At 47.1% G+C, this 20,980-nt stretch overlaps 1 protein-coding gene and 1 long non-coding RNA gene across 2 annotated transcripts in view; one reads left to right on the top strand and one right to left on the bottom strand.

Annotated features, from left to right (window-relative positions):
- The window catches only part of CACNA1C (calcium voltage-gated channel subunit alpha1 C), a 714,429-nt gene that overhangs the window by 681,871 nt on the left and 11,578 nt on the right, over positions 1 to 20,980 (top strand). The window contains exons 41-46 of the mRNA XM_074938754.1: positions 11,604 to 11,700; positions 13,454 to 13,581; positions 14,965 to 15,099; positions 16,209 to 16,561; positions 19,259 to 19,387; positions 19,945 to 20,054. Coding sequence (XP_074794855.1) covers positions 11,604 to 11,700; positions 13,454 to 13,581; positions 14,965 to 15,099; positions 16,209 to 16,561; positions 19,259 to 19,387; positions 19,945 to 20,054 — 952 coding nt within the window. The remainder of the gene's footprint in view (positions 1 to 11,603; positions 11,701 to 13,453; positions 13,582 to 14,964; positions 15,100 to 16,208; positions 16,562 to 19,258; positions 19,388 to 19,944; positions 20,055 to 20,980) is intronic.
- LOC141977380 (uncharacterized) overlaps positions 4,560 to 20,980 on the bottom strand; it is a 48,955-nt gene continuing 32,534 nt past the window's right edge. Inside the window, exons 2-3 of the long non-coding RNA XR_012636208.1 lie at positions 5,568 to 5,636; positions 4,560 to 4,740 (exon numbers count right to left, since the gene is read on the bottom strand). This is a non-coding gene — a long non-coding RNA (uncharacterized LOC141977380). The remainder of the gene's footprint in view (positions 4,741 to 5,567; positions 5,637 to 20,980) is intronic.

Here is a 20,980-nt window from a genome sequence, read left to right as displayed (position 1 = left end):
CTGTTCCATGGGTTAATCATCTCCTGGGGAAAAATGCAACTTTGCTTCCTTAAGCTTGGTCTACACTACAATGTTAGGTTAACTGGCAAATAAGTCACTTGCATTGACCTAGTTGTGCACGTGTCTACACTTACATTTGTCTCCCACCAATGTACGTGCCCCATTCCAGCGTTGCAGTAACATCCCCTCCCAGAACAGCTTTGAGCCAGGGTCTATGTACTGAGGTTGGCACAGTGTGAGTGTAGACACTGCGTTACTTATGTTGACCCTAACAGTCCTCCAGCAGCTGTCCCACAGTGCCCAACACTAACCACTCGGGTCACAATTGTGAACACCACTGCCCAGGGGTCAGTGGAGACCAGAAGGCAACCCTACCTTTAAAGCACTATGAATTTTTGAAATGTCTTCTCCTGGTTGTCCAACTTGGCGAGCACACCTAGCAGCTCTCTATTGTTGTGTGCAACTGTCCAGCTGCCCATGCCAGCTACACACTCCAGATGTGCTCCGGCTTGGCGTAGACAGGAGATATTGGATCTCCTGGTTTTATGGGGAGAAGAGGCTGTGCAAGCACAGCTATGGACCAGCTGTAGAAATGTGGACATCTTTGAGCAGATTACACAGGGGACACAGGAGAAGGGGTACACAGGGATCAGCGGCAGTGCCGCATGAAAGTGAAGGAACGGCATCAAGAATATCAGAATGTCAATCTGCTGCTAAGCTGCGGACCTACTGCTTTTACAAAGAGCTGCATGCCTTACTTGAGAGAGAGCCCACCACCACCCCACAGACCACTGTGGATACCTCCAAGGAGCCTAAGTCACCAGCACCTTGCATGAACAGCAAGGAGGAGAAGGAAGAGGAACATTTGACCGGGGGTCCTGCTATGCCGTGAGCCAGGACCTGTTTTTGTCTCCACCGCAGACCAGTCAGTCCCAGCAGTCAGGCACAAGCGAGCCCAGTGCAGGGGAAGAAAGCTTGGGTAAGTGTGTAATTGTATTTCCCATTGAAATGATGTACTGATGGGGCCCCCAATCCAACAGGATGTAGCTATCAATTTTTCATTAATTGACTTGTGCTAGAACAGGTAGCAGTGCATGAAAGAGAGACAGCATTTTTATCTGCTTTTCATTTCCCTGGAGAGTTAGGCAGGCGGAGCATGTGGAGCAGTTTGTTTGTGAACACAGAGATGTCCCTTGAATCCTCCTGAGAAATCTCAGTGGAACTTTCCTGGCAGTATCTGCAATCCCCTGCCAAAGGTTTCTAGAGATGGCAGTTTTATTTCTTCCTCTGCCATAGGACGCTTTCCCACACCAGTCAGCGATAACTTAGGCCGGCACCATTGCAGTACATAGGCTAGGAGCATACAGGCCAAAGCGACTTCAGGATGCCAGCAACAGCTGTCCTCTCTGTGCCCTTGATACCCTCAGGAGGGAGATATCAGCTAAAAATCACCACTGCCTGTGGACAGTGGTGCCAGTATTCAGTGCCATAGCCCTATACTCATAGTTTCATGCAGCCAAGCAATTCCCTCTTCACTTCTGTCACCCAGGCAGGCCACTCTCAGCGTGACTGGTGCTTTGAGTGGCACTGTGCACAAGCACTCTGAAGCGGAAGTGGCAGTAAGCATGTCTTGTTTAAATCTTATGGGGAGCCAGGGAAGGGAGTTCTGAATCTTCACTTTCCATTGTGACTGTACTGACAGCAGTAACTCCATGATTTGTTGCAGCTGCTGCCATTGCAGCCCTGAGGGGGCTCCCCCGACACACACCTGGCATGCCTGAGCCAGATAAGGAGGAGAAAGAAGAGGACTCAGGATGACAAGTGCAGTGAGATCCTGCAAGTCAATGTTGCATCAGACTGTGAGCACAGGGCCTGAAGGGTGAATGTTGCAGAGACCCTAGAGAAGGAAAGAGCAGACAGGAGAAAGGCCCAGGACTCCCAGCAGGAAGCGGAGAGGGAGATGCACCAGACATAGTGAGGCTTCTCCAGTAGCAAACACAGATGCTGAAGACTTTTGTGGACCTACAGGTTCAACAATCCTGGGGTCACCTCCCTTTGCAGTTCCTGGGTAACTCCAAGCAACATCTCCCTACAGCCCCCTCAATATTCCCTGCAGCATCAAGGCCCGCATCCCTACCCCTACCACTCCACTCTGAGGGACATTAAGGACAACCACAGCTTCACCTACGCTGACCTATGAAAGCCACGGTTGCTGTATGTGTAGGTAAAATGAACATCCCTTGTTAAGTTCTATTCCAGTCATGTATTCATTTTTTAATATATTTGCTTTTAAATTGCACAGATTTCTCTTTGCACAGCTTTTGTTACTGAATAAAATTCTATTATTTGGAAAATAGTTCATCTTTACTAGTTCACAACATACGATGCAAAGTCCATAGCAGTTCTGAAACCACTACTACTTCTTCAAGAGCTGTCCCTGTGGGTGCTCCACTCCAGGTCTTGGTGCGCCTTTGCGCCTTCGCTTGGAAATTTTTACAGCAGTACTCACACGCGCACTGCCTGCCTCACGCACTGAATGTGCCTCAATAACACGCACACGCGGCCCGGGCTCCTCAGTTCCTTTTCTATCGTCCCCAGCCTGAGATGAAGCTCAGCAATCTCGCTCAATTAGTTCTCGCTTTAGATAGATTATTAGTTGTTTATACAGTTTATGTAGTCTTTTCTAGTCAAATAAGTTTCATTTCCCCCTTCTCTTAAAAAAAAAAAATTTCCTTCCCATTTTTTTTCTGTCAGCGAGACAGTTTATACTATGCCTGGCTTGCCAGGTTTTAAGAGATGCACTACGTGCAGAGAGGCCATCACTATCTCTGATGGCAATTCTCAATGTGTTCGCTGTTTGGGAGAATCCCACGTCCCGCAAAAATGTGTCCACTGCAATAAACTGAAGGGTAGGGCACAAAAGGACAGAGACTCAAGTTAATTCTAATGGAGAAGTCCCTCAGACCTGCCTCTGACCCAGGTCAGGAGTCCTACTTGAGACAGAGCCCTCCTAAGTCCACGAAGGAGAAGAAAAAAACAGAAAAACAGCCAACTTCATCACCTCACAGAGACCAGCCAGCATCCAAATGGTCTCCGAACAGATCTGTCTCGACCGCTCCGTGGCTCAACACATACAACGCTCTGGGCACCTCCGGCACTGTCTGTACCCCAGCTGCTGCCGGTACACACCACTCCGGTGCCGAGGCAACAGGGCTTAAAGTTTCCTGCCTGTTCTAATACAGCACCACACAATACCGCAAAGGACTCAGTGCCTACTCAGCTGAGCATGCCTGTGATGCGCACAAGTATGGTTGCTGTCCCGGCACCGACATCTCAGCCACTTATGACTATGCATACAGTGCTGCAACAATCGGCACCGGCCAACCCTTTGGCACCCCCGCCACACTCAGCGCTATATATTCTGGATCCTTCTACCATGGCACCACAATTTATTCATTCCAGCGATTTGCTAATCTCACCAACTCCACATTCTCCATTACTTGGTACCGATCTCTCACCGGGACCGTCAGCACAGCACCGACAGCTATCCCCTATTCCCTCTCACTTTTCTAGTGATGAGGACGATGAAGTGGAGGGAGTTTTTTCACCATACCATTCCTTCCCCCCTTCACACCCCTACTATCATGGGACCAAGAAGACCCAGGGACTTACTACCCTGGTATGGACACCGGTGGATGGGAGCACCCATGCCCTTCCCCTGACAATGGCATTACTGGAACCCATGGGGGTCCTACAGCAGGCATCACAGTAGCCGATATAGCCTACGCAGAGGTGACATTAGATCTCCTTCTATACCCATCCACAGTTCTGCGACAGACGGACAGGAGCTTCCTGCAACGGTGCATGCAGATGAGGAGGCCCTGAACCCTCCCAAAATAATAATAATTCATCCACCTCATCAGAAGAGGCTATTATGCCCCCACCCCCAACAACAGCGGATGATTTTACTCATTTTCAGGACCTCTTCAAAAGAGTGGCCAATGAGCTCAAGATCACTCTGGAGGAGGTGTCGGAGACTCAGCGTGAGCTGACCGACATATTACAACCTTTGACCTCCTCCAAGATCACCCTACCCATTAATGGAGCCATTATGGACCCTGCCAAGAATATCTGGCAGACCCCAGCCACCATACCCCCTACCTGCAAAAGGGCAGACCGGAAATACTATATCCGCTCCAGGGGCTCAGAATTCCTTTTCACGCATCCAGCAACAAATTCACTGGTAGTAGAATCAGCAAACCAAAAGAACAGACAGCAGCATTTCCAGTCCACTCCCTCTGACAGGGACAGCAAAAGAATCGACTTACTCGGCCACAAAGTTTATGCATCATCCACACTACAATTTAGAGTGGCAAACTACGTGGCCCTACTGGCCAAATATGATCACAGAAATTACGGGAAACTCATGGACTTTATTAATGACATCCCAGAGGACAAGAGACAACAATTCAAAGCAATAGTCTCTAAAGGGCAGATTATTTCCCACACGGCATTGCAGGCTGCCCTCAATGCTGCAGACACAGCTGCCAGGTCCACCGCGATGGTCATAGTGGTGCATCGAGCTTCATGGTTTACCTCTTCTTCTTTCCCACGTGAGATTCAAAACACCATGGAGGATCTTTCCTTTGATAGTGAGAAGTTATTTGCAGCAAAAACCAATGAGGTGCTGCACACAATGAAGGATTCCAGAGCGATGCTTAGATCCCTAGGCACCAGCACCTAGAAGAAGACAATACAGGTATCAGCCTTACCAACGCCCACGATAGCCGGCCTACACACAACAACAGAGGTCATACGACCACCAGCAGCAACACTGCCAGAGACCCAGGTATCAGCGACGACGCCCCACAACATCAGCACCATTGCAAACCCCTCCATCTCATAAGCAGATTTGAAGCCTTAGTTGAGGGTATACAAGACCTCCCACTTACTCCAGCGCTTATACTTTGCATCCAACTTTTTGGTCACCGTTTACTCCCATTCTGCCACAACTGGGGAGCCATCACTATGGATAGATGGGCCCTAGAGGTCATCCGATTGGGCTATTCCATCCCCTTCCTGTCCATACACCCTCACCTGCCCCCCCGCTCCCCGTCCCTCTTCAGGGTCCTCTCTCACGACCACTTGCTCCAACAAGAGGTACAACATCTTCTACAAACAGGAGCAGTCGAGACAGTGCCCAATCAGCACAGGGGAAAGGGTTTTTATTCCCACTACTTTTTGACAGAAAATAAAAGTGGGAGATGGGGACCCATCCTTGACCTCGGGCGGCTCAACAAATTTGTCAAAAAGCTAAAATTCAGAATGGTTACCCTCACAGCCATAATTCCAGCGCAGGAGCAGCAAGATTGGTTTTCAGCCCTCGACCTGCAGGATGCTTATTTTCATGTATCTATACACCCTGCCCACAGGCGTTTTCTCAGATTTGTTACAGGCTCAAACCACTACCAATACAGGGTTCTGCACTTTGACCTCTCAACAGCACCCTGCATTCTCGTGGTGGCAACGGCGCACCTACGAAAAAAGAAGTCATAATTTTTCCCTACCTGGACGATTGCCTGCTCAATGCACAGACTCTCAGGGAGGCCATCCAAGCTCTCGACTGCTCCCAGGGTCTAGGCATACAAATAAACAAAAACAAATCCACATTAATTCCTACTCAATGACTAGAGTTCATAGGAGCTCACCTTGATTCCATAACCAGACTTGCATCTCTCCCATCCAACAGACTCAACACCATAAAGAATCTTGTCGCCAAGTTGCAAAACAGCCTGCAGGGCACTGTCCGGAACTGTCTGCAACTTCTCGGCCATAGGGCCTCTTGCACTTTTCTGGTCAAGAATGCACGCCTCTACATGTGATGCCTGAAAGGTTGAATGACCACTGTCTACACACCGAATGTGCACGGCCTAAACAGACTTCTATCCATATCTACCAAAGTCAAGGACTCACTCACATGGTGGACTCTTCCACACAACCTCTGCTTCAGAGTCCCGTTTGTGCAGGAGTCCCCCTCAGTTATAATTACCACAGATGCTCCCCTCACAGGTTGGGGGGCTCACATGGCACACCACACCACTCAGGGACTCTAGTCCCCTACAGAAGCTTCACTACACATAAATCTTTTAGAGCTTCGAGCGGTCCGCAACGCCTGCCTCCAATTTCTCCCACACATCCAGAACCAACACATCAGGATCATGCCTGACAACATCACCTGCATGTTTTATATAAAGAGACAAGGAGGAGCTTGATCCCACTCGTTCTGCACGGAGCCTATGAAACTTTAGAATTGGTGCCTCCAACACAATATCCAAATTTCAGCCTCCTACCTACCTGGTTCACTAAACACCACTGCGAACAAGCTCAGCAGATCTTTTCCCCTAGATCACAAATGGGAGATAAACAATACCATCCTATACAACCTATTCAAAATATGGGGCTATCCGTGACTGGATCTTTTTGCAACGGTGACCAACAAAAAATGCCCGGAATTCTGTTCCAGAGCGGGCCTAGGAAAGCACTCAATGGGAGACACATTCATCATCAAATGGAGTGATGATTTCCTATACACATTCCCCCCGATACCACTTCTTCACAGGGTATTACAAAAAATGCGAGAGGAGAGGGCCAGAGTCATACTAATAGCCCCTACGTGGCCCAGACAAGCATGGTACTAATTTTTAACGAGGATGTCAGTTTGCCCGCCGATTCCACTTCTCCACCCCCTTCTGAACCTATTATCACAACGCAAGGGTAAACTAAATCACCACAACATAACAATGGCTGGACGTCAAAGCATGGCTCATCAGTGGTTCTCTAATGAGGAACTAAATTGCTCTGAACAGGTACAAAGAGTACTATTATATAGCAGAACACGATTCACACGTACCACCTATCTCCATAAATGAACTAGGTTCACTCACTGGTGCTCTGCCAAGCAAACCGCTCCTGCTTCCGCCCCTCTTTCACTAATACTAGACTTTCTTTTAGAACTTAAACTATCTGGGCTCTCCTTTAGCTCCGTAAAGGTACATCTAACAGCAATTACGGGTTTTCACAATAAGACCGGAAACGCTACTATCTTTGCCCCCCCCCCATCACAAAGCAGTTCCTCAAGGGCCTCCAGACCCTATCCCCGGACATTAGACCACCCACTCAACCCTAGGACCTACACTTGGTCCTCACATGCTTGATGAGCCATCCATTTGAGCCACTTGCAACATGCTCACTCCCACATTTTTCCATGAAAACTGTGTTTTTAGTTGCCATTACATCTGCCAGACGTGTAGAAGAACTTGGAGCGCTTATGGTTGACCCACAGTACACTATATTTTTTAAAGACAAAGTCACGCTCCGAACACATCCTAAATTTTTTCCGAAGGTGCATTTCTCCTTCCACCTCAATGAACCTATCCATCTACCAACCTTCTTTCCTAAACCGCATGTGAACACTTTCAAATCAGCAATGCACACACTCGATGTGTGCAGAGTATTATCCTTTTATTTGGATAGGACTAAGCCCTTTAGGGCTTCCCCTAAACTTTTCATTTCAATCGCAGAATGATCCACAGGCAAATCCATCTCTACTCAGAGAATATCCAGTTGGCTAGCAGACTGCATCCGCCTATGCTACCAACTAAAGAAGATGAATCCTCCAACTTCTGTTAGAGCACACTGCACCAGATCTGTGTCAATGTCTGTGGCATTCTTACGTCACATTCCCCCCCACAGATATTTCCAAAGCTGCCATCTGGGCTTCAGAGCATACCCTTGCTAAACATTATGCTCTTACTCAGGACCCCAACCGACATTCGAATGGGCCGAGCTGTCCTGTCTACAGCTTTCTTACCAAATCCGAAGTCCCTACCTCCTTAAGAGATACTGCTTTTCAGTCACCTGGAGTGGAGCACCACAGGGACATCTCTCTCTCTCGAAGAGGAGGTTACTCACCTGTGCAGTAACTGACATTCTTCGAGATGAGTGTCCCTGTGGGTGCTCCACTACCCACCCTCCTCCCCTCTACTTCGGAGTTTGGAGCGGTCTCTGTTGTAGAGAAGGAACTGAAGAGCCCAGACCATGTGCGCATGTTATTGAGGCGCATTTGGCACGTGAGGGAGGCACCACAAGTGTGTGGCCTGTGCAAGTACTGCTGTAAAAATCTCCGAGCGAAGGCGCAGGGGTGCAGCAACACCTGGAGTGGAGCACCCACAGGGACACTCATCTTGAAGAACGTCAGTTACTGCACAGGTGAGTAACCTCCTCTTACTTGTTATCGTACCGTGTGACACAACTCATAGATCCAGTGACAGGCACAATGTAATAATCATCAGTGTACCACGAGCAACACAAAACGAGTAGGTGCATTGACAGTGTTAATTCATAGATGTACCCCAACCTCACATAACTCCTAGCAGGCTGCAAAACTGCAGGGACAGGCAGTGCACAGAACACCACAGCACATTACTGCAGCTTGCTGTAAAAGTGCTCTTTCAAAGCCTTCCTGGGCCGGATAGCTCCACATTGGCCTTTTCTTATAGCCCTTATGTCGGGCTGTTCAAACTCAGCAGAGAGCCACTCCACCTCTGCCATCCAGCCTGGCGGCAGCTTTTCCCCCTTGGCCTTACAGATGTTACGCAGAACACAGCAGGCAGCTGTAATAATTTTTTTTCCACTGAGCGCCTGTCTTGTCAGTAAACTATGCCAGCCTCCCTTCACTCTACCAAAAGCACAGTCGGCTGTCATTCTGCACCTGCTGAGCTGGTTGTTGAATCTTTCCTTGGTGCGGTCGAGATATACGGCTTTGGGAGCAAAGGATAGGCTGGGTCCTCCTGTTACCATCTCATCATCCCCAGTGGTAATCCTCTAGTCAGGAAAGAAAGTTCCTGCTTGCAGCTTTCTGAACAGTCCTGTGTTTACTTAAAGATGTGAGCGGCATGCACGTAACCTGACTAGCCAAGGCTGATATCAGTGAAGTGTCCCCAGTGATCCACCAACACTTGCATAACCATAGAAAAGTTGCCCTTTCTGTTGATGTACTCTGTGGCAAGGTGTGATGGGGCCAAAATAGAGATATTTGTGCCATTTATTGCCTCATCACAATTTGGGAACCCCGTTGCTGCAAATCCATCCACTCTGGCCTGCACATTGCTGAGAGTCAAAGTACTGCATAGCAGGGGACGACTGATGGCCCTGCACAGTTGTATGACAGTAGCCCCCACAGTGGATTTTCCAGTTCCAGAATTGTTTCCCACTGACGTTTCCACAGTGCAAGCGCCACTCACTTCTCCGCTGTCCATGCAGCTCTCATTGTGGTGACCCTGCATTGGAGGGCTGGGGCAAGCTCAGCAGGCAGATCCAGGAACATGTCCTTGAGCCATCTGAAAGTTCTGCAGCTGCTGCTCAGTGTCCCACTCGTGCGTTACGATGCGGTCCCGTCCGTCAATGCTCGTTTCTCGGGCCCAAAAGTGACGCTCCATGAATGCCACCGACAACCGTGCATGGGTTCTCACTGTGTTCCACCGCAGTCTGTCCTCCGTGAAATCATCATGTTTCCCACTGACTTGGGTCTTTTTACAGCTCTGCAGTTATCAGAGGATAGTCCGTCCTGTGCTTGCAACGCTTATGACAATAGTGCAGAGCTGTGCAGGCTCCGTGCTTCTGTCAGAGATGGTGGCGAACAAGGCAGCAGTGTGGGTTCGTGGGATTTTTTTAAAAAGTGCGAAAATTATGGGCTAAAGATAACAATATGGGATGGAGACAGTTGAAAACTGGGAAGTTGACCTCTTGCGCCCAGTCACCCCTGGATGATTCGTTTTGGCTCCACCGTGCATTGCTAAAACTTCCCAAAAGGCAGTGGACACTGGATGGTGGCAGGTTGCATACCGGGATACCTATCCATGGTGCCCCACACTGGGCATCGATACAAGCACTCCTGCTGAGTACGTGCAGCGCTGGCACAAGGAGCCAAGGACACACACCTGCACAAGGAATATACTAACTGCGGTAGCTTTATGCCAATGTAACTTGCGTCGACCAAAGTTTGTGGTGTAGACGTGGCCTTAGCTTCAAACGAGGTAAGTGTGGTCTTCGTGGTTAAAGCAGGAGACTGGGAATCAGAACGCACGAGTTCTAATTCCTGACTTTGACACTGACTTGCTGTGTAATCCTGAGCAAGTCACTTAACGTGATCATTCATTAAGAGCTGCTGGTGTGCACAGTGCTGTGCAGAACATTGGGGAGGAGGGAGTTCCCAAAGGAGCTTCTGGTGTTAGGTCCAATCCTGCAAGCTCACTGTGGCAGGAGGGGGAGGGGACTCCTACTGTAAGTCCACAGGGGGCTTACAAAACTAGGCCCCTCATTAGTCTGACAGAACGTTAGGGGCTTGGAAAGCACCAGATGGGGGTGGAACCTGCAAGGGGTGCACAAGGCAATATTGATCTGGTTGTAAGGGCCTGGGAGTTCACTTAGGGTAACAATGATAGACTCCATGAGGCAAGTGCATTTGGGGAGGAGATGGTGGTAGTTTGATCCACCAGAAGGAAGGGAATTCCATGCATAAGGGACTGCATGGAAGAAGGGGCATACACGAGAGTCAGAAAAATAAACCAAAGGGGCTGTAAGGTGGAAGGGGATCACAGACAATGGAGATACTAATATTTACTCACTCCCAGAGGTGTTGTGTTGCTTGATTCAGTAATGTCTGTTAAGGGGTTAGAGTTCCTTGGATGCAATATGCAATATCCTAGTCCCTGGTATGGTCCCCTCAAGTACTTTTGTACCATACTTATGTACCTCGCAGGTGGAACCTATTAAGCTCTCAAAGCCCTTCCTCATAAAATGAGCAAGAATACCTTTAAAATACCCTTTGTATTAGTTCATCAGAATGCTTTGCATGTCTCTAGTACCTTCTCTGTAGCACTTCATACACCACCAAATTCAGACTCTCAACTTCCCTGTGAGGTGAGTAGTATCTATGCTTTGCAGATGGGGAAATTGTGGCACAGAGCGGGGAAGAGCTGGGAGTAGAATCCAGGTCTCCTGACTCCTAGCTGTGCTGTTACTATAAGATGGTTCTTCCTTTGGAAATATTTCCCCTCCACAGGCCCTTTCCTGTCACAGCTCTGACTTCACTGGACCTCCGGAAAGGCGGGAAGTGCTGTATCAGATCATGCATGTGGTCATTTATAGCATAAAATGGTGCTACAGTTTTCTGTCTCCCTCGGCCAGGCTGCCCAGGCAATGCCCATCCAGAGCAGACATCCAACCACACCCAGAATCAGAATGTGCGCTCCCACCTTTCCATCTCTCCATGGGAGGTGTGAGCAGCTCCTGACTCTATGCACATTTCCGAATGAGACTGCCTGCTGTGAGCATTAGGGAGTAAGCCATGGTCAGACATTCCCATTGCCCACATCCAATTGCCCTCTGCTACTCTTGAAGTGTTCTCCTGCTGTAAGAGAGTGCATTCGGCAGACTTTTGAGCCATTCTTTTCCTTTTGGGATGCTGGAGCATAGGTGTGAAATTTTCTCCACTGCTGGAGCTGGCTTAATTCCTCTGTTCACTGATTCCCCTGGCAGGTAACCTGGAGCAAGCCAATGAGGAGCTGCGAGCGATCATTAAGAAAATCTGGAAGCGCACCAGCATGAAGCTGCTGGATCAGGTTGTGCCCCCGGCAGGTGGTGAGCAAACTAGCCTTTCCTTGTCTGTCTGTCTTGTCACCCCTTTCTCTACCTGCTGTTTGTCTTTCCATAATCCTGTCACTTTTGTGGTTCTGGGTAGGATATGGGAGGCGTGCTTTCCTCTACAGGATGGTATGTGTCAGACTGGACATTATAGCAGATTGAGTGCAGATCATGCCTGTACCAATGTAACCCTCTAAATGGGCAACTTTTGGGAGGAGGTGGAGATGTCAGGGTGGGAGAGAAAACAATATTCTCAGATGCATACACAGATCTAAATGGAGTGATGTTTACAGTTCTCTACACACTCCCAGTGAGCCAAGGACAACAGGATTTTGCCTTGCATTGCCCATGGCCTTTCTCTGGAGGCCTAGATGCTTATCAGTATTGCATAACACTAATGTGATCCCTGGTACAGGGTGTTCTATTTATTTGCCTTGTCAGTAACTATTTGATGCCAGGGAGAGAAGCAATAAACATTTAGTAGCTGTAGGCAGGGCATATAAGAGCAGAGTAACATCACTTTTATCAGTGTGTCAAAAATAAACCTTCAACCTTGAGCTAAGGCTATGGCCTCTTCTCCTGGGTTCCTAGGCCTGTGCTTTGTACTCCTGTCAGATCCATATGGACACGGGGCCAGATTCTCAGCTGGTGTAAATTGGAATAGATCCACATCTGACCCAGTATGTTATTGAGGTAGATTTGGGGAGTATGCACCAGGATTTTATCTGAGGCATGCTTTCTGTCCCCTTCCCCCTCCCTTCCTTTTCTGCTACCTACTTTCTGTCTCACTCTCCCCTCTCACCCTCTGTCCCATTTTTCTCTTTCCCACAGCCCCTTTATCCCTCCCTCTTTACCCTCCCACAGCCCCTCCTCTTAGCCCATCCTCCCCCAACTCCTGACCCCCTCACAGCATCAGAACAATGACCCCCTTCTCTTCTGGTCCATCCATCTCCTGACAGCTCATCCTAGGCAGGAGCATGATTGACACTGGTGGTTTCCAGATATTGGGTGTCTGGTCTCCCCTCCTGTACCTTAATAATGAGCTTTCATGCTGGGCTAGGGAGGCGCAGCAGCGCTGCATTATTCCTGACCCCCCATTCAGGCTGTCACTCAGAATCGCACCTTGGGGATCGTCTATAGTTAAGGTCAGATCCTGAAGTCTTTGCTCAGCCCATGTCCTCACAGAAGTCAGTGCCCCACAAAACTTCCATTGACTCCAGGTGAGTTTTGCCTAAATAAAAACTGAGTTAAGATTTGACCCATTGACATCAATGAGAGTTTTGGCTGAGTAAAGGGAGAGCAAGGACTGCAGGATTTGTCCCTTGGTTTGAAGCAATCCAAGTTCCCTTTTGGGTTATAGCAGGTACTAACTCACAGTAGGACGTTGCAGATACACTGAGGTCTTATCTGGGAAATTAGTACAAGCGACTGAAATGGTCAGGAGCCATGTCTTTATAGCAAATGTACCCATCAGGTGGCCCTGCAGTTAGAGGCATTCTATACCAGTGTAGCTAACCTATGCCCATAGATGTAAGCCATCTCTGACCCGCACAGAGCCTCTGCAAACAGCTATAGCTCTGGAGTAAATGTGCCTCTAGCCTGCTGTACTTGTACCCTCAAAACAAATGTCTTTGCCTTTCTTTGGTTCCTGTTATTTCTTCTATAAATGGCAAAGCTTTGCAGCTTGTACTGGTGAATTCACTCTTTAAAATGAGCTGCTTGCTTGCTTTTGGAAATATCCCCCATACAGATGATGAGGTGACAGTTGGGAAGTTTTATGCCACTTTCCTAATCCAAGAGTATTTCCGGAAATTCAAGAAACGTAAAGAACAAGGCCTCGTGGGCAAACCCTCACAGCGAAATGCTCTCTCCTTGCAGGTGAGTCATGGGCAGATATGGGCCTGAGTGACACAGGAATGAAACAAGGACATAGAGCTGGAGGTTTAATATGTTTTTACACCTCCTTAACCTTGTTACAGTCAAGGACACTTGGCCATGCCTCCTTCCCAGCAAGTGCCATGCACTTTGGGGACTGTATTGAGCAACGGACAGCCCCCACACCCCATTAGAGGGAACATTGGAGGCACCTTGAGCTGCCACGTCAACCCCTCCAGATAGACGTACATCTGTCAAAGGCCATGCACCCTTCCTTATGTTGGCAGGATGCTGGGGTGAATTATGTTTATAGTTGATAAATCCACTGGTAATATTTGGGAAGTGCTTTGGGTTCCATTTGGATAGCTGGTACTAAATAAATGTAAGATTGTTACTGTTGTCATGTTTCATCCTAAACCCCTCTGAGGAGGGAGTCATTATGGATAAGTAAGGGACGGTATCTGGCAGTTAAAAAAAAACAAAGCAGATGCCTGGGTTCAAGAGGCATCATAGTCCAGTGGATAGGGCATGGGGCTATGAGTCCTGGGATCTAGTCTCAGTTCTGCCACTGATTCACTATGTGGACTGCTAGATTGTGTGTCAGAAGCTTCCACTGCATTTCTGAAAAAAGAATTTTGCGTTGATTACAGCTGCAGAACTCAGGGCAAGCCCCAGCTCTCTAGACTTCTGAAACTGTTACAGTAAGAAAGAGAGATAATACTGGACTCCAAGCAAATAATGTGCCATGTGAGAAATAGGCTGATATGTACACAGCATCAGCATAGGACAGCTTAACTGTTTCCTAGAACAACACTAATTGAGACACGTTCCAATTAATAAGGTTTGGTAAATGCTGGGTATAGTTTCTGGCTAAAATTTCCAAATCTGGGTGCCAAAAATTCAGCTCTCCATTCCATATTTAAGTACCTGAATAAAATTGGCCTGATTTTCAAGGATGCTGAACTCCCATTGACTTCAGCTGAAGTGTAGGTGCTCAGCTCTTTTATTTGTGTGCCTGAATATGGATTTAGGAGCCAAACCCTAAAGCACCCACGCTTGCTCATTTGGGCTTGCATGTTCATGCACATGTGCTGTACTTGTTAAAAGAAGCACCTGGTAATGAAGAGTCCTGGGTTCTATTTCCAATTCTGCCAGAAATTTGCTATGCAGCTTTTAGCAACTTACCCTCTTTGTGAGTTGGTCTCGCCACCTCTAAAATGGGAATGGGGTAACAGTACCTGCTGACCTTACAGGGCGGTGGTGAGGTTAAATTAATCAATGTTCATAAAGTGCTTGGCAACAGATGATGTGCAGTGTAAAGTGATACTGTTTTTATTGCTCACCTAACTACATGAAGACAGAGTGTTACATGGTACTGTTTTCCAGGCCGGGTTGCGCACATTGCACGACATTGGGCCAGAGATCCGACGGGCGATCTCCGGAGACCTGACAGCCGAAGAGGAGCTAGACAAGGCCATGAAAGAAGCTGTTTCTGCTGCCTCTGAAGATGATATCTTCAGGGTAGGTGCTGCTGCTGTAATCCTTCTTTGCCTCTTGAATGAGGCTACATGCTGAGCCCAATACATTAGATTGGAGAGTGCTATATGGTACATTTCAGTTTCTCTCTCTCTCAGTTTCCCACACTGTTTTAGAGAACAGAAATGGAAAATATAAAGCTATAAGTCAAATAGAATCAGATGGCCAAATCCTGAGGGCCTCATGTAGTTTTCACTCCATTTTTCCTCAGTGGGAATTTTGCCTGAGTAAAGACTAAATACGGTCCGAGTGAGAATGTCAGGGTTTGACCACAGAAATTGAAAAAACAAATCAGGTCATCACGTCCATGTTCCATCCTACGCATTATTGATCCACTACATTCTCTAGTGCTTCGTTTAGTCCACTTTTAAGCGACCCAAGCAATGGGTCTTCCAGCACTTTCCTGGGAGACAGTCCCACCCCTCATACATCTCACCATGGAGAATTTTTTTCTGAACAATCAGCCTAAATTTTCTTTTTCTTAGTTACGCCCTTTGGGCAACCCTCAACATTCCCTCTCCCTCCTTGGTGCCTCTACCCTTCAAATACTTACAGAAAGTTACTCTATCTCCCCTTCATTATGGCTTAGTCAAGCTCTACGTAACAGGCTCTTTAAACCTTTCCTCACTAGTCCCTCCTGCTGGTTAATTATTTTTGTTGCTGTTCTCTGAATTCCTTCTAGTGAGTGGATCTCTTTCTGCTACTGTGGTATGCAGAATTGAACGCAATAGCCCAGATTCTCCATCCCACCCAAACTCCGCTCAACACAGGAATGGAGGGGAGGTGCAAAGATGGCTCTTCACCACTTGTAGGCGTCTCTGTATTCTGGAGCTGGCTCTTGTCATCTATCAGAGCATGACATTAGAGCTCATCTATAATGAACCCCTCCTGGTCCCATCACAGCCCCTCTGACAGAGATGCCCATATTCTAGGGTTATTTCCTGGTAGGGAGACATTCTGCTTGTACAGGGCCATATCACAATGCCAAATTGGTCCCCAAATTTTCTTTCTCCAAACATTGCTTTAAGGTTTAGTGTCCTCATTTGCACCTAGTCTCACTCACCAAGAGAAAATGTTTTCTATTTTGCTGACAGAGGGCTGGTGGCCTGTTCGGAAACCATGTCAGCTACTACCAAAGTGATGGCAGGAGCTCATTCCCCCAGACATTCACCACCCAGCGCCCTTTGCACATCAATAAATCTGGCAACAACCAGGGAGATACGGAGTCCCCGTCACACGAGAAGCTAGTGGATTCCACCTTCACTCCCAGCAGCTACTCGTCTTCGGGCTCCAATGCCAACATCAACAATGCCAACAATACTGCCTTGTCCCGCTTCCCCAGCCCACCCAGCTACCCAAGTACTGTCAGCACGGTGGAGGGGCATGGCACACCCTTGTCACCCACCATACGAGTGCAGGAGGCCCCTTGGAAACTCACTTCCAAAAGGTAAGCTCCAAAGAAGCAATGGGCTAATGAAACCAACGTATATGTATAATTTTTAAAAAATGATATTGCCTAGTTAAAGTCATGCTACAACAGGCTAGAGGCAGGACAAGGTGCTGTCGTGCATGGGATCTGAGGTGAGCTCTCCAGTTCATCACTTGCTGCCTAGACCAGCAATGCTGCAGAAGCACCACACTCAGCCTCTGGGAAGAAGGACTGCTTAGCACCACCACTGATCAACACCCTCCATCTCCCAGGCTATAAAATTGGTATCTGAAGGGAGCTGCATCCTAGGTTGTAGGGAGGTGTTTTACCTAAGGCAAATTAAATAGAGAAGGAATGGGGAAGTGCACTTCATACTTGAAAACACTAGAGGAAAGACTCTAGACCAGTATTTCTCAATCAGCAGGTGACAACTCCCAGGGAGCTCATAAAATGCAATCGGGAGGGATGCGAGGCATTCAGAAATGTACTATAATCTAAAGCAAAGGAAATTTCACTCCCAATCTCTCCATATAGCCTTACCCTTCAAAGTCAGGTATTCACTGTTAACCTGTCAAAACACACATGAATGAATTATATCATAGGTTTATCACTGTTATCATTCATACACGTTGTACTTGGTTATAATAAATGTAAAAGGGTCATGAATATTTCTGACTTGAAATAAAGGATTGCCAGCCTGAAAAGGTTGAGACCAATTGTTCTAGAGAAGAAGAGAAGAGAATAACAAGACGAGGATGCCAGAGGTGTATGAGTTTGCTTGAATAAAGAATCCAGTAGCTTTTCCATTTCCCAGCCTTCCTTTTGGAAGCTACAGGAATTTCACATACTTCCATACTCCTCCTCCTCCTTACTTGTGTTTATGTTACGTTCCTGACATAGTCTTCTTTTTCCCCCTTGCTTCCTTGGTGAACTAGGACACATTACTATGAAACATTGGGACGGTAGGTGTTTCCTCTCATGCTGTAATGGTCTCCAGAGTTGCTCCTGTTGAAGTTAATGTCCAAATCCCCATTATTGTTTCACTTAAGCCCTTCCTTTCAGTGTCAGGAGGGTTAAAAGAAGTACAGTAGAGCCTCAGAGTTACAAACACCTCGGGAACGGAGTTGTTCGTAATTCTCAAAAGTTCATAACGGAACAAAATGTTATGGTTGTTCTTTCAAAAGTTTACAACTGAACATGGACTTAATACAGCTTTGAACCTTTACTGTGCAAAAGAAGAATGCTGCTTTCCCTTTATTTTTGTAGTAATTTACGTTTAACACACTACTGTACTGTGTTTGCTGTTTGTGTGTGTGTGTCTCTCTGCTGCTGCTTGATTACGTACTCTTGGTTCTCAATGAGGTGTGTGGTTGACTGGTCAGTTTGTAACTCTGGTGTTCGTAATTCTGAGGTTCTATGGTAATAGTAGTATGGTATCTTCAGGAGACATTCACCAGTTAGGTTCCTCTAGCCATAATGCAGACAACTGTGTGGACTCTGGTAGCTGGATTACCTGGTGGACTCGTGTGGAATTTTCACCTCAATCTCCACATGATTTCAGACCTGACCCTTGTCATTCTCTGATCATTGCAGAATGAAGTCTGGTTTAGCCTGTTCTTACCAAAATAGTGTAGGGTTTGACTAGAGCTTTGCCATGTGGGCTGATGAGGGAATGACACTGTTATTCAGGACCTTTTCCTCACCCATACAGCGATGATTGCCAATCATCCCCTGTCTGATCAATCAAGCACTCTTCCTTGGATTTTTTTTCAACTGACGCAAAGCAGCATAAGTATACTCATTTCCCTCCACTCCACCAAGTGGTGTGAACCAGTGACCAAACAACCATGTGTCCCCACTTCTCCTCCTATTCCCACATGGTGCTTCTCTGCCACATTGCTCCCTGCTGACAGCACAGGTAACAGAGTGAAAGTGACTGGACTTCAGATTTCTGAAGCTCTCCATGCTGGCATTTCAGAGATCCAGGTTCTGTTCAGCTGCTTGCACAATCAAACTGCAGCCTAATACCAGGAAGCCCAGCACAGGAAATGGAGGGAGGAGGAGGTAGAGATGGAATTCAAGGTGCTCCACCTACCACAGAATTTGAAAAGCACCCACTGAACTCAATTGAAATTACTCATATTCTGTGATTGGAAAATAAGGAACAAGGATGAGAAAGACAAGGGGAGAGAGAAGATGAAAGAGAGCAGAGGGAGAGAAATGGCTCAGAGAGTGGAACACAGGAAAAAGAGACCATAAGCATCAGAGCCCAGAGGGGTGGTATAATGTCAAGGAGGCAGCCTTTGAAATTCCTTACCGGCACTTTGTGACAGCCATAGAAGAAAATCCACCCCGCTCTCCCTCAGGGAATCCATCTCAGGTTTTATACTGAGCCCCATGGGACAGGACTTTAGGAATTTAGTCAGTGCCCTGTGAATGCTCATGCAGTGCAGGCATGATCAATTACATTCATAGTATGTACATCACTACTGACTCTTCATGCTTTGATTAAGGAGCTCCAAGTAAGTGGGGACAAAACAAAAGGTCACTTGTATTTATGAACTGTGCTTCTGTCTTTGATCATCGATTTTTGTGTGATGGCTCGGCACTGGGCCATAACAATAAACGCAGACAGATGGAGCCCTGTCACTTTTGTCTCGGTAGCAGATTTTCTTTACCATATCCAAATTTTTACTTGCCTTTTTTGCTCATTAGCTCCAGTTCCAGAGACAGCCAGCTGGCAATCGTTTACCAAGAAGAAGTGTCTCAGGATGAGACTTACGATGAGAATTTGAATGAAGACGTAGAGTACTGTAGCAAACCAAGCCTGATCTCTACTGAAATGTGAGCTTTGCAATACAGTGGCCAAGCTGTTTGGGGTTTTCTGGTTGGGGGGCTGTGTGATCTCTTTCTTTAAAGACCCTTCATAAGTTCAGCCGAGGGACTGGAACTAGGGGAAGGCTAGTAAGAAGAAACAGGTTTGCAGATGGAACACTGCGCCAATCCAGATAGCAAAGGATGAAAAAGTGTGCTTAAGCCCAGGCAAATAATATTGGGAAAGGAATTTTTTCTATGACTTTTTGAAGTCCCTTTCCTCCCAGTGGTACCACTGGCAGTGCTACCTCCAGGCCCCTTCACCATCCATTTGTAATGTCTAAAGTTCCCAGATTTCATCACCTGAGCTTTCTCTGTCCCAGTCTTGGATGCTGTCTCTGGAGCATTTAGATCTAGCAAACTAACAAGTTAGCTACATCCCTTCTTCGTGAATAGAGTGTCCTTCCTCTTCCCCTTTTCCTCATCTCCTGCCAAATAGTGCGGCCTTTCCCTAGTAGAAGGGATATCCCATCCAGCATGATACCCTGCTTAAGTGATGGCTCCAACCTCTCTGTTTTTCATTCCAGGCTGTCATACCAAGATGATGAAAACAGACAACTGACTCCACCTGAAAACAACAAAGGGGAGGGCTCCAAGCTGTCTCCAAAGAGTGGATTTCTTCGCTCTTCGTCACTGGGTAATATTCCAGCAGGATGTACAAGCTGTGCTTTCTGATGCCTGGACTGATTTCTCACATCTTGCTGGAGAATCCTGTCACGTGTGGCCTCAGGTTTTGATGTGCACTTTGGTTCCCAGGAAGAACATGAGACACAGAGTGCAGGATAAGATCTTGACAATGCACATGTTTTACCAGCAGGCATCTCCATTGCTTATACACAGCTCAGTCAGTGTATAAGTCTATGGTTCTCTGGATGGCATGCATCTATGTGAACTGGTTGATTAAGTCTGCATGTGAACTAGGGGAACTTATCAGAGCTCTTTGGGCCCAAAAGAACCTCCTCATAGAGCCAGCAGATGGAGTGAATTAGTATGTGGTGGTATTTTCTTTAAATATTGAACAGGGAGAAAGAAAATGTTCTTCTTTCCTCTCTTGCAAAAGAAAAATGATGAATTTCAGTACAAGCAAATACACTGAGAATCTGGTGTCTGCTTTAATTGAAACTTTTCAAATGTTAGGATTTGCAGACTAAAGTCAAGAGCGCTCCTTTGACCATGCAGTTTCACAGAGGTACCAGCCCCTTCACATCAGTGAATCTTTACATTGTTGTAACATGGTTCATTTCCTCATCTAACATCGTTACAACTCATTTTGCCACATCATTCAGAAATCTTCTTCTAGCATACCTAGGAGGATCATCAGTAGCACAGTTTCTACTAGCACTATTGTTAAAAAAAATAATCCCTGTCCAGAATATGTGCTAGTTTTCAGCTGTCTTGGAACACAGCTGTTGGTCAGACTTTATGGTGCTTGACAAACTTTTTCAAATACAGTTGCTCTAGCAAGGTGCAAGGTATCAAGGTAAAGTGGACAGGGCCTATAATGGGGATTTTTCCTCTACACCTCCAGAGGTATTACACTGATCTCAAGCTCAGATCAGAGAG

The sequence above is a fragment of the Natator depressus genome, chromosome 1 (assembly GCF_965152275.1).
Source record: "Natator depressus isolate rNatDep1 chromosome 1, rNatDep2.hap1, whole genome shotgun sequence".
In the NCBI taxonomy this organism is placed as follows: domain Eukaryota; kingdom Metazoa; phylum Chordata; order Testudines; family Cheloniidae; genus Natator; species Natator depressus.
The sequence above is the reverse complement of the archived record's forward strand: the minus strand, read 5'-3'. Positions and strand labels throughout refer to the sequence as shown.